The 19,882-nt window shown below is 36.8% G+C and overlaps 1 protein-coding gene across 1 annotated transcript in view; it reads right to left on the bottom strand.

The window, feature by feature from the left end:
* Nucleotides 1-19,882, bottom strand: part of ERC2 (ELKS/RAB6-interacting/CAST family member 2) — a 976,082-nt gene that overhangs the window by 473,680 nt on the left and 482,520 nt on the right. The window contains exons 9-10 of the mRNA XM_012805132.1: nt 18,447-18,587; nt 15,011-15,151 (exon numbers count right to left, since the gene is read on the bottom strand). Of these exons, the coding sequence (XP_012660586.1) occupies nt 15,011-15,151; nt 18,447-18,587 (282 nt within the window). The remainder of the gene's footprint in view (nt 1-15,010; nt 15,152-18,446; nt 18,588-19,882) is intronic.

Here is a 19,882-nt window from a genome sequence, read left to right as displayed (position 1 = left end):
AGGCAAAATAGGAAAAATACCATAGGGCAGCTACCTTAGAATAATGTTGATTTTAAATTACAGTACAGTTTCGCAGGGTGGTTTCCTTTATTATTGATATTTTGCTCCATTAAATATATTGCTGCTACTTTTGGCATCTCTTTCCACCAAAATTGGGTGGGGTTAGAGACTGGGATGTCTTTATTCCAGGTCATTTGGCAAGCAGAACTAAGGCAATTCGACTCCTCACAGTTAAGGAGGTGATTCGTACCAAATGCTTTCATTTCCAATGCAGAGAAACTGAAACAACGCAATATGAAATTGTTTTCCCAGCACCGCCAAGGGCATACACACAGCCAGGCAACGTGGAAGAGACTCGTCGACTCATCGACACTTCATCCCACTCAGAAATCTCAGCCGGAGATGCAGTTTGAAAGGAAGACTCAGAAGGGAGGGAGGGCTTTCCAGCTAACAGTTATACCCATAAATTCTGGTTCTTTTGAATACATTTAACCTAAACCAGGAGGAGGATGAGCTAATTCATGACCAAGCACACAGACAAGGATCTGCAAACACATGCATGGGTGGGTGGCAGCTTTACACACGAGATCAGACACAGGCAACGGCACAGCAACAACACTGCAGAATAATTTGCAGCCAAAGTATTTGTGGTTTTGTGTGTGTGTGTGTACGCGTGTTGACTGGGATAGGGCTTTTTTTTTCCCAAAATAAACTTTTGGCTGAAATATTCCCAGACAGATAGGAGTAGCACTGCACTGCAATGTTTTTGCCTACCCCTTGTTTCCCATTATTCCTAAACGACTTCTTCAAAGAGCAGGCAGGGAAAAAACAAGTAATTTAACAACAGTGCACATTAAACATGGAGAGTTCAGAGAAGTCACATATGTCTGTATCTCTAAAATGAAACATTAACCATTTGTCAGGACTTAAGTTGTTCTGCTGTTTTGCTACGTAGAGCAGACGTTTACTAAGTTTTTATGTACTTTTTGTTTTTTAATTTCAGGGAAAAAAACAAGGCAAGCAAGCTATAGCTACTGTGTGGGCCGAATGAATCATGCATGGTTAGAGAAATGAATATTAATACTACTGTTAGGAGGCTGACAGTCTTTGCAATGGTTTAGTAGAAAAAATTCACAAATTAGTATAAATAAAATAAATTTATTGCTTATGACAAAATAATCATTTTAAAAATAATATTTTTGCATGTAACATATTATTTAAGCATGAGGATGAAGGGGAAAATTTGCTTTCACATTCTTCAATCTAAGATTTCCTTATTTAAGAAATAAGCTCAACTATGCAAAAGAACTGGGGCAAAGTATATGACAATTCAACATACTATGAGAGACTGGTTTACTCCCTGTGCCCAAGATTTCTCAGAAAACACTGATTTTTGCTTTTTTAGTACACACTCTGGGTTTCATTTTAATTGATTACTGGGCTGTTTCAGTATAATTAAAGTAATCTCAAAGAGAATGCTGAGCTCATGTACTTTCAGGAGTTTATCCATCTGATAATTTTTCTTTTAAAGGGCTGAGTATTTAAATTTCCTAATCTTCACTTCAAATATGTAGAACAGATACCCCATTTTAAACGAAAGTAACTACTCTATATACCTACTCCTGTTTATGATAATAAGAATTAACTCGCTATTTTTGTGACCAAAAAGCACTTAAATGTGGTTTTTAAACAGCTAAAGAAAAAAACGTCATGTTAACCTATTCTCCAATTTTCTTCTATATTACCATTATTTTATAGCAGGTAAAAAACCTTTTTATGACATTTCTTGAACTATCCAGCCAATGCCATTACGATCTTTAAAAAAGAATTAATGCATGGTGTATAATGAGCAGCTAGAAACACTCAAAACAAATGAATAAATATATTTTGATTGCCTGTTCCTGACCAGAGTTAAAATTCCTCTCCTGGCTTTGGTTTATAAAAGTTCACAAAGAGCTAGCCGTTAGCTAGCTTATGTTAGTTGTTTTGTTGTTATTCTCACTATCAAGTACAGGATTACTAGTTATGAAACCTAGATTCTAAACTGAGCTCTTCATCTTACGTTCACAGGCAGATGAATTAGCCTTTCTAAGAACAGCAAAAAAGCATGAAAGAGCAAAGGGAAGATACTATTCGTTTGTGTTTTTATTATTTCATAGATGCCTCACCAAAATGGAGTTCCTTATATAGCTAAGTTAATAGCTTTATTTAATTTTCATCAAGATATGACCTATTCCATTAAAAAAAAAAAAACTCCCTGATAAGTTTACAGAGAAAGCACAATCTGCTAGTGACACTTTGGACATTTCTTATTTTCGCTCCCTGGAAAAAAAAAAAAAAGGAAACTCTATACAGCCAGTTTTCAACATCGGGTGAAATAAGATGGGCTTGTAGTCAATGCAACCTAGTGCGTGAGTGTAGTTAAGGGGCAACCTAGTGCGTGAGTGTAGTTAAGGGACTCATCATGTGTTTGGAGGTACAGAAAGTCTAGGGGGAAAAGAAACGTGCCTGGATTTAGACCTTACCACCATTGACCTCATCCAATACTGAAATTAGGTCACATTTTAAAAATTAAGAGCATAGCCAAATTTCCAGCTGGCCAGATGTATGTTAGATATATGTTAATGGCCTTCCATTAATATAAATAAGCAGCCTCAGAAATACCTGTGACTTAAATATCTTTATCACTGTAACAATATCTACTGATTTCTAGGTGAAAGAATTTATGTTGAACCCCTCCAATCTTGGTGCCAGAATTCCTGGAAAGGCTATTCAGGGTATAAATAGATATTATTTTTTAAAATTATAAGTCAAGCAAAACCTATGAGAGGAAGTTACATAGAGATGGGAGTGAAACAGCTGCTTCTTGGATCATGGATCATCGCTGGGCTCCATAGGAAGATGTGAACAAGAGCATTTCATGTGATTAGGAAGGCTGGTGACTTCCCAGCCCATCCTAGGATATTACAGGCAAAAGCCTCCATAATATTTATGAAGACATTATGGATAACCAGCTCTATTCAGCATGAATCACAAGTTGTCAGACGATAAGATGAAATTGTTAACCATTAGAGCATAGTGTGTTATATTATGCTCTACAGACATAGGGTGATACTAAATAAAATACAGAAGGAAATCGAGCCAATGTTTCCTTCAAAATTATGAGGCCAAAGCCTCCTCTAAACAATGAGAGTGAAGGAAGCATATTATCTGTATTTAGCCAATACTCTTGCCTTTTCAAATTATAACATGAATGTTTATTTTTTTGGAGACAGAGTCTCAGTATGTCACCCTCAGTGGAATACTGCAGCGTCACAACTCACAGCAACCTCCAACTCTTGGACTTAAGCAATTCTCTTGCCTCAGTCTTCCAAGTAGCTGGGACTACAGGCACCTGCCACAACACCCAGCTATTTTTTTGTTGCAGTTATCATTGTTGTTTAGCTGGCGAGGGCCGAGTTTGAACCCTCCTGCCCCGATGTATGTGGCTGACACTCTAACTGCTGAGCTACAGGCGCCAAACCTAAAACATGCTACTTTATTTTTTTATTTTATTTTATGTTTTTGAGACAGAGTTTTACTATGTCACCCTCAGTAGAGTGCTATGATATCACAGCTCATGGCAACCTCAAACTCTTGGGCTTAAGCAATTCTCTTGCTTCAGCTTCCCATGTAGCTGAGACTACAGGAGGCTGTCACAACGCCCAGCTAATTTTTGTTGCAGTTGTCATTGTTGTTTAGATGGCCCGGGCTGGGTTCAAACCCACCAGCCTGGGTAACCACTGTACTATGAGCGTGGATCTGGACTGGCTGCTCCTGGTGGAGACCAAAAGTAGGTAACAGACATGGGCCTAAACTACTTTTAACACTATAGAAAAAAATAATAGTTTTTTTGAATAAATCATTACTACGATAAATTTCTACCAAGCCATTCTGACCCATTCAAGATGTAAGTTGAAAATGTATAGTAATTATTTACCCTTAAGACTCTATTGGGCAGTGCTCATCTATTCTACTCTTTTAAGGCACAGCAACTCTATTCCCATCTTCATTAGTCAGGAATCTAACTCCTGAAAATACAGATTGACATGGATTTTCTTTTAATGGTTTCAAAACTTGTATATCATTAATATAGCCCAAGAAGGCTCGGCGCCTATAGCTCAACCGGCTAAGGCGCCAGCCACGTACACCTAAGGTGGCGGGTTCGAATCCCCAGCCCGGACCCGCCAAACAACAATGACAGCTGCAACCAAAAAATAGCCGGGCGTTGTGGCGGGCGCCTGTGGTCCCAGCTACTTGGGAGGCGGAGGCAGGAGACTCGCTGGAGCCCAGGAGTTGGAGGTTGCTGTGAGCTGTAATGCCATGGCACTCTACCCAGGGGACAGCTTGAGGCTCTGTCTCAAAAAAAAAAAAAAAAAAAAAAATATAGCCCAAGAACATTGTACCTTGCAAGGTCATCCTCCAAAGGATCATCAATAGGAATATCAATAAGCATTCTTTTCTCAATGTATAGAGGTTTAATTTTGCTAATTAAAGAGGTCTGTTTAAAGGCAAATCCAGCTATCTGGTTCTGCCTAAAAATGGTTCTTGAAACATTTAGAGTAACTCTCAAGTCCCTTGTAGAAACATAGAAAATTGGAACAAGGACATTTCAGAAATGTCTGTATTACATATTAGATCAATAAGTTTTGAGGGACTCCCAATTATGTTTCTTATATTTCCATATGTAAGGAAATTTCCCCACAAATGGGAATAATCAAAACAAAGTTTGGTGCTTCACTGATGTGGGCAAGCCTCAGCATTTTGATGTGAACTGATTTTGAAATGCTGGATCAAGCACAAAGAGGGATCTGGTCATGACTTGGGATGAGCCATACATTGCAATTCCTGGCAGCTATTTCAATGAAAGAATTTAGAACGATTTTGGGAAATAAGGCAAAACTTCAGATTAATATAGTATCTAAACCAAAGTTAAGAAGAAAATGTAGCTAAAGCCAAAGTAGGGGGGTTACAAGTATCAAAATCATATGTCACAAGTTCATTCACACTTAATCCTATGAAGGTTGGTCATTGATTATTGTCAATAAAATACTAGTTTATCGTTCAGATGCCTAGAAAGGAAAGCATTAACTTTGGTCCAGAAATCTGCTGTGAAACAAGGCAGAGAAATCTTCAATTATAATACTATGTGACACTCTCTGTTTGAAATGAGTCTTAATGATTTTAATAAAAAATCATTTCCAGTGACTCATGCCTGTAATCCTAGCACTCTGGGAGGCCGAGGCAGGTGGATTGTTTGAGCTCATTAGTTCAAGACCAGTCTGAGCAAAAGCGAGACCCTGTCTCTACTGAGGCAAGAATCGCTTGAGCCCAAGAGTTTGAGGTTACTATGAGCTATGATACGGCACACTACCCAGGGCAACAGCTTGAGACTTGGTCTCAAAAAAAAAACCATTTCCCTGAAAACAAACAAATATTTAGTCATGACCATAAGTATAAGCAGAATGTTAACTAATGAATCTGACAGCTTTTCTTTCCTGCTGCTTCTGGGTTTTAGTAATAATGTGCTAAATTATGCACTGTAAAAATATGATTCTTGATTGTGGCACTTTGGTGGTTTAATGTCCCCTGACAGCGCTTTACTGTTCCTTTCATATCTTAACAACAGAGATATAAACCATTTTAAACATTATATTTGATTTCTGTATTCTAAAAGAAGTTCCAATCTTCTCATAATTCTGAGTTATCAAAAAAATACTACTTTTTCAAATAAAGTTTTTAAGAGTGATCATGGAACTACAACAAATTAGATGTTTCATTTTAAATCTCATGAATTAATACCAGGCTGAATTGAATCGGAATAATGCAAATGTAAACTAGTAATAATGTATCTTAAAATTTTACACTTCCCAAGTTTCAAAGATAATTTTTCTTTCATAATTTGGGCTAATTACATTCCTAACATTTACAAGTTGCACATTCAAACAATTATACCAAAAAGAAAATTTTTCTAGAGATAGAACAAATAGGATATATAAAAAAGTAAACAAATATTGAAAATAATTTTTCTCATGTAACACACATAAAAATAAAAAGAATCAATTGTATCCTTAATAACTTTAAAGACTCCTCAAACAAAAATGTAACTATTAAGATAATGAAATTTTAACTACGGAATTTCTTAAAATTAGCAATGTAGAAAACTTAGTAATTATCTGGATATCCTGAAACAAAACATAGAACTTTAAATGTTAAGTGCTATTTCATATATTACTTCATTTTGTTAGACATTGAAATTGTGGATCAATGGTAGGGGGGTGTGTTTGTGTACGTTCATGTGTTTGTACATGCTATGTGTATGCTCTGAACTAAATCTCTGAAATAATTGTAATTTTACACTGTGCTGAAGGTTACTGGTCTAAGAGTGATTCAAATAATTTTCAAAAATAGGTTAAAAAAATCTTGTGAAAGAAAGCGCTATATCCGAACACTGGTTGGGAAAGCATTTGTAATGTGGCTCTCCATATTCCTGGGATCACACAGTCCTATATTAGAATGACATACAAATCAGAAGACCTCATTAACATAAATAAGATTATTGTCCCTTCTGGAATGGAAAAATGCTGAAGGGTTTGTTTTTTTGTAAACTCTTATGTAAAATGTGGGTCCTGAGAAAGACCCGTTCAGAGAGATGGGATTTCAAAACAATAACCACCACGCTAGAGAAGAACTCCCATGTGTGGGGACATCAGAGGAATCTCAAATGTGCCCTGGTTGTGAGGCTGCCCCCTGTGCTTCCAAGTCATTTATCTGCCTTGTAGCACTTAGGTTATGGAACAAAGCATTAAATTGAGGGACCAAAAGTTCTGAAGATCTATTAAAAAATTATAAAAGACTCCTGATCCCACCTCGGGGCACAGTAACACTAGGGCCACAGCAAAGAAGGTACTTGAGACTGATGAAAAAACCATCTTATTTGTTTAGAATTAAGAACTAAGAAAAAGAACCCAAACGAAGACAATAGGCAGAGTATTTGCAATTGATAAGACAAAACTTTTCCAGTAGAGACTGGTAGTTCAGCTGCAAAAAGTTTATTATTATAAGAAATAATAAGGATACAAAGGTAAAATTTTTGAGTTCCAAAGAAATGGCATCAGAGTATCATTTAGTACAATGGAATCACTAAAGCAAAGAAAGACAAAAAGTAAAAGGTCTATTTCTACTTTACGGAGAAAAAAATACTCGCCTGAGCACTTCAAATCTTAATCCTTATGTACTCTGATGTAGTGTAGAATATTTGATATAAAACTGACCATAAGATTATCTTATTTAACAACAAACAACTATTTTATAATTCACAAAAAATTTGTAGAGTGGCCATATTCAAAATGAACATACAAGAATAACAGAAATTTTCTAGGTGCCAATATGTGGATAGAAAACAAAAGAAAAAAAATACATCATTCACAGTAGCAACCTAAAAATTATATATATGAAAATTTTTAAGACTACCTTTAGAAAGAAAAACTACAGCCTGTAAATAGGATAATGTCAACACTTTACTGTAAAAAAAAAACCTGAAATAAACAAAAGTTCTATCACATTAATTATTGGGAAGCAATAATATTAGAAACTTATCATTCTAAAAATATGGGGTGGCTGATGCCTGTAATCATAGCACTCTGGGAGGCCAAGGCAGGTGGATCGCTTGAGCTCAGAAGTTCCAGACCAGCTGAGCAAGAGTGAGACCCATCTCTAAAAATAGCTGGGTATTGTGAAGGATCCCTACAGTCCCAGCTACTCAGAAGGCTGAGGCAAGAGGATGGCTTGAACCCAGGAATTTGAGATTGCTGTGAGCTATGACATTACCATACTCAACTGAGGGCAACAAAGTAAGACTCTGTCTCAAAATAAATTAGTAGATAAATAAAAATAAAGGTATTTTATAGGCTGAATATAATTCAAATTAAAATCTAACAATTGAGCTTTTTAATTGATAAGGTGATACTGAAATCCATTTAGAATGACAGAAAAATTAAAGCTAAAAACATTGAAACAAAACAAGACAAAATGAAAAGCAGAAAGTATTATGGTGAAATTTATTTTACTAGATATATAAAAATATTTTAAAGCCACAATAAGTAAAATTTTTACCCCCAAAACAAGGGACATTGATAAAACTCAATAGCCACTCAGAAACTTAAGACATTCATCCATATGAGAACTTAATATGCAATAAAATAGTATCAAGATCAATGGATAAAGAGAGAATTAATTGATAAATAGTGCTAGAAAAATTAGTTGATAATTTAGAAAAAAGATAGGTAGAATCTCATCTATCACCAGGAATCAAAATAAACTAAAGATAGATAAAGGGGTTAATCTGATTGGAAAAGGAACATGAAAATTTTTTAATCTAGGTAAATGAAATCAGAAAATACATCAAAGAATAACAGCAATGAAGAAAGCCTAAAGAAAAACACAGGTCAAGAACTTCAAAATAATTCTCTCTCCACATAAAAGAATTTTAAATTAAATAAAACTGCCACAGAAAATAACTTATATAAACCAGTAAACAAAACAGTAAACTCAAAAGCAAGTGTTTAAATGACTTAAACAACTTACAGAAGAAAAAATACCTCAACTTCACTAGTAATTAAAGAAAGGAAAGTTTAAATGGAAAAATATTTCTACCTAAGCATTTTCCAAAGTTATGTGAAATGACAATTCTTGATGTGCCAAAGTGTGGCAGAAAGGCCACACTGAATGACTACTGGAAGAAGCATGTTTAGTGAAATTTCTCTGAAATACAACACAGTAGGAATTATTGGGATCTTTAAAATAATCATTGGCCCAGAAATTTAGTCTATGAACAAACAATGTTGGGAAATTGATTTAGAAAGATGTGCTTTAGAGTATTATTTAGGTAGTAAAAATAAATGAAATAAAGGAATAACCAACATGAGGGAAATGAGTAAATAGGGTAGACTAGTATATAAAACAGTACTTTGGAAGAAGAGCAAATTCTATGGGAAAATTCTAATGAAGCAAGAAAATAGGACATAAACTGAATAATACTTTGACACAGTTTGATGAAAATAAATACCACATTAGATAAGAAAAAGAAAGAAAAAAAAAGAATGAGAGAAGGAAACAAAGAAGGAGTAAGAAAGAAAATGTTCTAATGATTATCTCTGCGCAGTAAGATGCCCTGTAATTTTCTTTCCTATATCCTTCCATTCTTTTGCAAATTCTCTACTGTAACCATAGATGATCTTTACAACTAACAAAAACATAGTAACTTTTTTAAAAAGACTATTAAAGAATAGAAAATCTATCATGCTGCATCCCCGTGGGTCCCAAAGGAAGTAGTGTCTGAGAATATTTACAGAGGGAGGGAATTAAAAGAATGAGTGTTGGGCTCTATACCCAAGGACGCCAAACCAGTGGGTTAGCTTCATTACCTTGGGAAGAAAAGTCAGAGACTTTTACATGGAAGAGTTTGCCTGTGTGTGTTGGAGACCTATCACTGCGGTCAAGTGAAGAAAATGATGATACCTTGCCATCAATACTTCTGGAAAAGGTCTAAACATTAACAGAGTTATTTCTTTGGTCCTACCCCTCCTGACAGGGATAGTGAACTCTTCTAACAGTCCTGATAAATTTTTGCTGCTGCAGGAAAAAAAAAATCTTTCATCATCTGTTCTCCATATACTCAGGTTTTCTTCCTGTCCCTAACTAGTCTGAAGAAAAGATTCATTCCTCCTCCCCCAGGGGTGATCTAGAAGATATTCCAATCTTCCTTGTCTGTCTTTATCTCTCCAGTCTTAAGCCTGTTTATTAAGACTTCCATTCAAATGCTAAGGGAAAAAGAAACTTGGGTTGATTAATTTTTTGCTACTCTGCTAGAGTCTGAATTGGAAAAGGAGAGTAACAAAGATGCTCCAGCCCGGCTTTAGCAATTCTGTTTGTTAAAATAGAATTTGTTGTAAAGAATGGAGTGTGAGGTCTGAAACTATTTGAGTGCACAAGCATCTTGTATATCAAGCTGTACATATCCTGGGGCAAAGGCTTAACAAATAAAAAACTGTTGGCTGAATTGTTTGCTTTATCCATGCTATTCCTTTTTCCCATCGTAGGACTTAGAAATCATGATAGCACAGACCACATCTGCCAAATGATAAATTCTAGCCACCTTTATGAAATATTTTTCCCAGAAATCCACTTGAGTGGCTGAAACAAAAAAAGTCTTTCTTCTTCAATAAGGTTAAAAAAACCAAACTGCTTCATATAAATGCACCCATGTCATTAGGATAAAAAAATTTGTGGTGGCATCTGGATCATTTTATAAATATTTTTACTGGTTACCTGGTTTTTGGTACTTTATTAAACCATAATCAGGATTGTTACTATCTGTTATTAGAAGACTATATTATGGTTTGTCCTCGGCCAAATGGCAAGTTTTTAACTCTTAGAACCCCCACAATAATGTTACTATTTACCAATCTCAAAAGAGTATAGTGCTATTTTTAAATCTAAACTTATTTTAACGTTTAGCCTGTGAATACTACATACATTGAATTGTCTACTATTTTACAAATGCTGTTATCCGTTCTGGCATAGATGGGCTTGTGTTTGAAAGTCCTATGAAAGAATTCTATAAGCTGAGATCATCAGCTGACTGCTGTTTTTCAATAGCCTTAGAGCTGAAGTTAAGAAAGAGGTAATATCAGAGCTCGTGAGATTTCCCTGAGTTATTAATTTTTAAATTTCACATTCAAAAGAAATGGCAGTGGCCTTTGCACAGATCATTTCTTTTGACAGAATGGAAATGGAGAGAGACTCATAAATATTTTCTGAACCTCCTTAGTAGGGCACACCGTGACATGTGATCAGTGGATCCTCATGCTTTGATATGTTACAGCGGCAACTTTCAGAAATGACTTACTGGGTTGTACATCTGATTGAACAACTGCTCAGCTTGCTACATTGCAAAGTTGGGGAGGCATTGAAGCACAGACAGGGAAAGAAGGAAAGATCCAGAAAAACAGCATTAGCTCAACACATCTAGTGCATTCGCACAGACGAACTGGTCATTTAAAAAGGAGAAATTTCAGTTTCTAAACATTCCACAGTGAAAGTGAGAAGCTCTAGGGAAATACAAATGTTGACTCTGGCTCCTAAAAAAGAATAGCTGGAATAAGAAATTTAAGGTTTGTGTTACTTTCTCTTTCTCAAGTTAAATAACCCATGAAATAAAGAAAGCTGTCCACTTTTGATGATACATGAAGTGCTGGTCTCCAGCAATGAATCAGAAGAAGTACTTTTGGCCAAGCCTGCAATTTATTACCTGAACTTCAAAGATGGTAATAATAAAAGATTAATTAAATCTTATCATTGAATTTATAGCTCTTCTTTTATATTAACACAAGCCTGAATTTTCTATTCAATCTAACTTCAGAAAAATACAGATTAGGAAACAGCAGGTTAGCAACAGCAAACTATCAGTAAGCAAGACATTATTGGATCAACTTAAATGGGAGAAGGAAAAACTTTAACTCAGGAGGAAGATCCAAAGGAATCAAAATACAGTATCATCTATTGCCTATAACCAGTTTCTACTGTTAGTTCGGAATTAATAAAAAATATAAATTTCAGAGATATCTTAATATGTTCCAGATGCCTTAGAAGATACGTAATATAACGCTCTCCTGTCTATTTTGTGCAGAAGATTTAATGTTTGTGTCTTTAAACGTATATTGTTTTAAATTGCACTCCCAAGTTATGTTTCTTAAATACCTACACCATGAATTTAGGAATTGATGTCAAGGTGTAGAGGTGAAATATTGTAGCAACTGTTCTTTTGCTATAAGCTAAGACACACTTTTTAAGTAAGAGCCTGGATTTCTTATTCCTTCAACTTAGGGGAGGTAAATGATTTTTATCATGGGTTTGTAAACCCCACTCCTTGAGCATGATACTAATTGATAAATTACTAAAGAGCATAAATCATGACAGTTCGAATCGCTGTTGCTTCGCCCTTGATTTATGGTCATACAGGATAAACTTACTTCTACATTTGGAACCCCTCTTGAAAGACAAAATAATCCCCAACAACCAAGTTCTTTTCAACCACTGGGTATCTATTTAAGACTGATGAATGTGTTTAACCATAAAGCACACTCATAATTTGGCAAGTATCATTTGATCTGCCTCACTAAGATCAGTGAGAATTTTCTCCTACATGAACATTTTAAGAACTATTTTTCTTAAAAGGTGGGATGCAATGCATAAGAGATAATTCTTTTTCTACTCTTATTTTTTATCACAAGGTATTTGAAGATGTCTCAAATTAACACAGTGTAATAAAGGGTTAAAATGATGTGTGTGAGTGTCCTCCACAAACTTTTATGTAAAAACTGACTTTGCCAATGTCCAGCATTGTTTGCAAGACAAAAATAAATTTAAACCACCCTTTGGATTTCAGCGTCACTAGCAGACAAGGTTTCTGTTCAACTCAACACTTCTACAATGTTGTGTAGATTTTATGACAAAAATACCTGGACGCTCACAAATCTTGAGCCAAATTCCACTGGGAATTCATGGTGTATTTATGACATAATAAAACTATTATGTTTTCAGCTTTCATTTAGTAAACCTTTATATTTTATTCACAAGTCACATACCCTTTTATTTAAAAAGCGGCCCAGACACTCCTTAAGCTTTTATAGCTGCTTATTTTTCCATGAGTAAATGATGTGTTTATATGTATATTCACATACTGTTGGCTTATATTTTCAAATATTTCATGTAGATCTCAATTCTTTTTAAGGTGATGGGCATTTGAGGTTTTTATGGAACTATTTATTAGCAGAAATTAAAGGCTACTGAAAAAATATTTTAAACTTTTGAGTTTAGCTAATGCCAGAGAGCCAAATATAATAAAATACCATCTGCAGGTTAGGCATACAAATATTTGAATTATCATTACCTTATTTAAACTCACTGTACTATGCATTTCGGAGACAGTATAAGCAAAGATTTTATACATATATATGTGTGTGTGTGTGTCTAGAAATAAGTTATTTTTTCATAAATTAAATAAGTTCTTTAGAGCAAGACAACCATGTTTAATTTAATTCTGGTTAGCTGGTAGACTGTTAAAAGCTGTCAGGAATAAAGCTAAAATGTTTACAGGATTTGGTATGTGAATTTCAGTACATGCTGTCTACCTAAGAGTCGAAGGAAACCACATACTCTAAGTGATCTCTTGGGCAAACCACAGCTATGTTGAAAGAAACTATATTGAATTGCACGGATGTTGATTTATTAAACTAGTCAAGTAATGTACATGGAAACTATAAGCACCAACATGTGAACTCTTCCTTTTAATTACTAGAGGATTTTAAGTTCTATAGATGACTTACACTGAAAAGGAGGGTGTTGGACATGTGTCTGCAGAAATAATAAACGGGTATCCGATGGCCTTAACAGCTCATTCGAGTGAATAGAGGGCCTACTTGAGCTCCTCCTTATCCCAGGGTCAGCACACTGTGACCAAGGTAAGATAGTACATGTGACCTCCAGAAGGACCCACTGAATTTCTGTCTTTTACAGAATTATCTTGGAGCCTGCCTTATGATGACAAAACCGTTTTACTAAATAAACAAGAATCTTTCGTAGGTTTATTTCTTGACATACATATGCACGTACAACATTGTAGAGCACATTGACATAAGTCATGAATGTGTGTAACACATCCAAAGCATAAACAGCAAGTCGATCTCCAGGGAAATACCTTTTGATGGGCAATTCTAAATTCTTTCATTGATTGTTCAAGATTTCTGTTTAATTACTTGAATTAAGTGAAATGTTGAGTGAATTAAGAATCAGAGATTTTCTTGCTGTTTTGTTACTAAAGAATCTGACTGTACATTTAAGTTTTGCTGTGTTAGTAAGTATACTTTCTCAGTGTGAAATTGCTCGTGAGAATTTCCTAAAAGTTCCTATAAGCTGAGCACAGTAGCCACATTTCAGTTCAATACTGCATCATACAAATAGTATATTAAATTGTAAGATGTCCAGAATAAATTCTTCCACAGGCACGTAATTCCCTAACATCCTTGACTGTCCACGTCATGTATTTTCATACCTTTAGCTAACAAATCCCCATTCCAGTGTGCTATGAATTGCACATAGTTGAATTTTATTATATGCTTTATTTGATTGTTTATATTCTGATCCCCCTTTTTGAATTAGTTTATAAGTTGTCGCAGGGAAACAAAATGCTTAAACTCATAACGTGATGAGTTTTAGGTGAACAATGAGTGCAGACGGACCAAACAACACGGGGGAAAGTCAAAGGCATGAGGCGTGACTGGAAATGCGCTCCACAAAAATGTCCAGGTCAGAGGAAACATGTCCATGCGGCCATGTAAAGGTCTTGCTTTCTTTGCCAAAGCCTTCTATACCCAACAAGCTTTGTAGACATTAAGGCCATTTTTGGTCAAGTGTAAATAGCCATCCTACAGATTAGGCAGGGACTTGACCATTTTGGTCAACTTCCAAAAATGTAATGATGTCAGGAAAAGTTTCACAAAGTTCTAATATAAAAATTGACCCTCTTTTGAAAGCAGTATAAGTTTATCAACATATGATGGGGTGACCCCTGGAGTCTTTGGTTTGTCGCAAACATTTTTTTCTTTCTCTTTTTTGATAGTTGAGATTTGCCCAGAGAGTAACGGCTGGTTTTTATAATACTTTTCACTTCTGCTACTATTTTCATCTATTTTTCAAGCTTTCTCTAGACAGGAAACCTGAGGTAATTTTTCTGGTTCACAGACAGATGCAATGCAGACTTCTTAGCAGTAAAGTTAAGAGTGTTTAATTAATTCTTTTATCAGCAGACAGCAAAAGATAAGGGGTTTGTTTCCTTTGAAAATTTTCTCTTCCTTTCCCATTTTGTAAATTCATCTTAAAAGAGGCATGTTTTTGCTTAGACTTCACTTACCTTTTTTAACTGGGCTTCCAATTTGCTACATTCCTCTTTCTTTTGTTCGATGGCTATTTCTAGAGATTTTAACTTGGAGTCCCTTTTCAGCCCTGCAGAGGCTAATGAAGATGCATGTTCTTTGAGGTCAATTAAACTAGACTGAAAGAGAAAGAACGCTAGTGAGTGAAACACTGCAAGTTCTACTCGCAAGGTTCTTCAACTTGAATACATTGATTGTATACACAGCAATAAATGTGCAGGAGACAGAAAGGATAAATATAGTCTTACTAAGGTAACAATAGTCTGCTCCGGCCAGGAAATTAAAGTTGGCCAGCTTACAGAACTGAGCAGGATCTAATTGCAATAGAATCAAATGTGACCAAACGGTGTGGTCAGTAAATGCATGTTTCATGTCTCAAATCACGCTAACGATGTTAAGTCCCGAGGTGGTCTTTACATGTCATAGCAAAACAGACAACTTGAACCTTCCGTCCACATTTATTGCTGTCAGCCCATGCAGATCCTGAGACAAATAAGAAAGAAGTTACTGACTTTAATGCTTTCTCCTCCCCCTACCACAAAGGGAAACTCAAATATAATAAAAGCATCCTATGAAATTGTTATCAAATCCCATAGGTTTAACACACAAAAAAACGACCAGTGTCTTTTCAAACAACTTCTGGAGAATCAAACATAAAATTATTTTGAAATTTAGAGTAAGATGAACTTTATAGCCTAGTCCTTTGTCATCTAGGTTCAACAGATGCAAAGAATCTCCCCAACTCAGACTTAGAGTCACCTAAACTATTTCCAGAAACCAATATCTTCCCTGGGAAAAGTCTAAGTTCCAACAACTAAAGAAATAAATACTTGCATATATCACTGAACATGACTTTACTACAAGGGCAACGTTCATCACCAAATTTAAAATGATCAGTAATGTTTATGTGACTAAAATGTGTGTTTTTACTGCAAATTCAGGCTCTGTGCATTTCCTTGTTATTCATTACCACACCTAGGAAGATACTAAACATATGTGGTTTCTCAGTAAGTGAAGTTGCCTAATAATTTATGCTGGGCCACTTCATGGGCGCTGAAATGACCTTGACGATGAAGGTCACCCATCACCCTGCAAAGTGCTCCTAATAATCTTCTGAGGAACACGTTAGCCATTCTCATTTTTCAGATCGAGAAATTGAGGCTCACATTAGCTGAGTGTCTTGTCAAAGGTCGCTTACCTATTAACACAGGTCTCAAACCCAGGTCTACAATTCGAATTACAATGCTCTTTACCCTCCACAGAAATGATAAAGAACCCTGTAATCCAATTATTTTGTCATGGTGAAGACATACAATCACTTCAACTAAATTACAAGCTCCGCCAGCAACAATATATTGTTCTTCTTTATACATTTTAAATGCTACATGTGATGGCCAGTTTCAGTTAATTGGGCTGGGCTATAGTCCCCAGTTATGAACCTAAGTGTTGCTATGAAGACATTTTGTGGACACCACTAACATTTACAATCAGTTGACTTTGAGGAGATTATGCAGGGTACTCTGGGTGGCCCTGAGTCTATCCATCAAAAGGCCTGATGAGCGTAACTCAGGTTTCTCTGAGATAGAAAAAATCCCACCTGTGGGTTGCAGCATTAGCTGCTGTCTGAGAATTTCTGCCAGTTGGCCCTTCTTGATCACTGACCCTATGAATTCCAGACTTGCCTCACCTCCATGACTTATGAAACCAATTCCTTACAATAAATGTCTTAACCTGATTGGACTTTTTAACATGGTTCTGTTTTTCTAGTAGAATCCTGACTGACAACACCCAGCCCAGGTACGGTACACAGGAACAACAAATATTTCTTTAAATGCCTATCTGAAATGTGTATAATATTAGCATTGCTTACAAAACTATTTTCATTTAAAGCTTATATCTACCATGTCATCAAGTTATCTTTTAATTAGAAGTATATGCATTGGTTTTAAGGTGCAAACCAAGGTCTTCCAAGTCAGAATTAGAGTAGGAAGAAGACTTAAATTCTTTATTTCCATATTAAAGAAATAATTTCCTCTCTAAAAAATTAGTAGGCAGGCCAGTATGGGGGGGTCATGCCTATAATCCCAGCACTCAGGGAAGCTGAGAAGGGTGGACTGCCTGAGCTCAGGAGTTCAAGACCAGCCTGAGCAAAAGTGAGACCCTAGTCTCTACTAAAAATAGAAAAGTTACAGGTTTTGCTTCTAGGTATTCTCAAAGCTCTTCTTACTCATCAACCCTTTACCTTCTTCATCTGGATTCCTAATTTTTGTTTGTTTGTTTTGTTTTGTTTTATTAAATCATAACTGTGTACATTGATGCATTTATGGGGTAAAGTGTACTGATTTGATATACTATGTGAAATGTGGATTCCTAATTTGAACAAGACTTTAATTTGTATGGGAGTACCAATACCCAAAGGGTGAGGTGACAGCATGGAACTAGAAATAGATCACTGTACAGCAGTACAATCCAGCAGGGTAAAAGGGCCTGTAGGTCCTAAAAGAAAGGGGCATTTCCTACAAACAAAATTAATGTGAAGGGGCCAGCTGCAGTGACAGTGACACACCTCAGAGTTGTGGAGACTGGAAAAGGTAACGCATGTTGCTGCTTCTCACCTTATCCACCAAAGTATCCCCAAGAAAACTGATAGTGTTAGAGGTATCCCTTGGAGTATCAGGGTTATATAGCCCAAAGCATCCTCTCCATAACCCCCAAGCAAAAAAAAAAAAATTGTTTAAAGTATTCTACTTTATATTAAAAATACAGGTGACATTCATATTCTGTACCCATGTTTATTTTATTTACTGTAATGTAAAGTAAGATTCCAGAACAGCAGCCCCATGTAACCTCTGCCTTTGTGTCTAACATGGCATCACATTTCCTAACCTGAGGGTACGGGGTGACCCTTTGGGAAGCACAGGTGAGTGGAAAGACCCAACACAAGGATTAGCATATAACAGATCCTCAGTAAAGTGGAGTTATTGCGATTATTATTTTCTTTGCTGTTGTTATCTCAAGCAAAGGATCATGGGACTTTGAAAAAATATAGAATCCTCTAAGCCAGCAGTTCTGAACCTGTGGGTTGCGACCCACAGGAACTGTATTAAAGGGCCGCGGCATTAGGAAGGCTGAGCACCACTGCTGTAAGCTAAGCAAATGTGGTAAGACATAAATGTTCCAAAGGGCTAGATGGTACCTGGATAGCAGAGCAGAGAAGATATGCAGTGGGCATTTCCTGATGAAGGCCATTACAGGAAATAGTGTCTTTTCAACTTGGGCAGTTTGTAAAAGAAAGATTACCAAATCCCAAGCCTTCACACAATCCCTCCAACTAAATCTCTAGTCTCTTGCAGCTGCGATCAGTGTAGGGCTATGAGGACTATCAATGTGGTTCATCTGTTTTTCCAGACTCACCTCTTTCTCAGTGAGTTCAGCTTGCAAAGCGTTGACCTTCTCTTTCAGGTCTTTGTTCTCTTTTCGGAAGGATTCTATCTCTTCTAGTCTTTCCCTATCATCTCTCTCACGCTGTTCTTTCAAGCGCTCAATTATTCTCTCCTGTGAGATGACAGTTAAAAAAGAAGAGGTGACAACTCATCAGTGTGCCAAAGCGCATGACAAAAGAACATAAGAGGCAATACATCTACAAGATGCTCTACACACAAGGAACTCAAAATCGGGTTTGCAGAGTGAGGCTGTGCACAACGGCATTGGGAAAGACAGTCAATATAGCTTTTGATTTGTTAATAAAAGTTAGCATCACACAGTTGCTAGGGATCTTAATGCTTAAGCTCTGAGGCTGTTTTTGTTCTTGGTGGTATCTGGAAAATTCCTACAGCAGGTTTAGAAAAGGAAACTTGAGACAAAATAGGCAGCCTATTGTGTCCATGATTGTCCAGTGTGCCTGGAGATGTTTATTTCCATTTTTTCAATGGTTTCTTTAGCAGAGACTCCAAATCACTGGCTGAGTTTGAACAAAGTTCTAACAGCAGCTTCCCTTCATCAACGGCTCATGACATGCAAGGTGCTACATCGCGTTCTGCTCCTCAGTCCTCATCACAATGTCAAGGGCAGGGCCAGTGGGGAGAGGAAACCCAGCGTTCAGGGAGGCAAGGAGGCCCAGCTCAGAAGCAAAGGGCCCACTCTGCCCTCCGGGCTCTGATTCTCAAGCTAGCCACAGACACCTGCCTGGAGCCATTCAAGGACATCTGAGGATCTGCCTGTCACTTTCATGCTGACATGAAACACTACTCCAATAAATATGTTTTCCAAAGATGTGGAACCTGGCAGATACCAAAGTAAAAACCTTAAAAAAAAAGAAAAGAAAAGAAAAGGGGGCTCGGCGCCTGTGGCTTAAGCGGCTAAGGCGCCAGCCACATACACCTAAGGTGGCAGGTTCAAATCCAGCCCAGACCCGACAAACAACAATAATGGCTGCAACCAAAAAATAGCTGGGCGTTGTGGGGGCGCCTGTGGTCCCAGCTACTTGGGAGGCAGAGGCAGGAGACTCGCTTAAGCCCAGGAGTTGGAGGTTGCTGTGAGCAGTGAAGCCTCGGCAGTCTACCCAGGGGGGACAGCTTGAGGCTCTGTCTCAAAAAAGAAAAGAAAAGAAAAGAAAAGGGAAGAGGAAAATTTGATCTGAGTAAAGCTTGAGTTAGAGCTCTGAAATTAGTTTCAAATTATCTACCACACATCTGAACTTTCTTTTGGATGGCCATGTTAGAAAATACAAGTGTAGGCTCGGCGCCTGTGGCTCAATCAGCTAAGGCGCCAGCCACATACACCTAAGGTGGCGGGTTCGAATCCCCAGCCCGGGCCCGCCAAACAACAATGATGGCTGCAACCAAAAAATG

Source organism: Otolemur garnettii, unplaced genomic scaffold (assembly GCF_000181295.1).
Source record: "Otolemur garnettii isolate 467f Iridium unplaced genomic scaffold, OtoGar3 scaffold00002, whole genome shotgun sequence".
NCBI classification, from domain to species: domain Eukaryota; kingdom Metazoa; phylum Chordata; class Mammalia; order Primates; family Galagidae; genus Otolemur; species Otolemur garnettii.
Note: the sequence above shows the minus strand (reverse complement) of the source record. Positions and strands in the feature narration are given on the sequence as shown.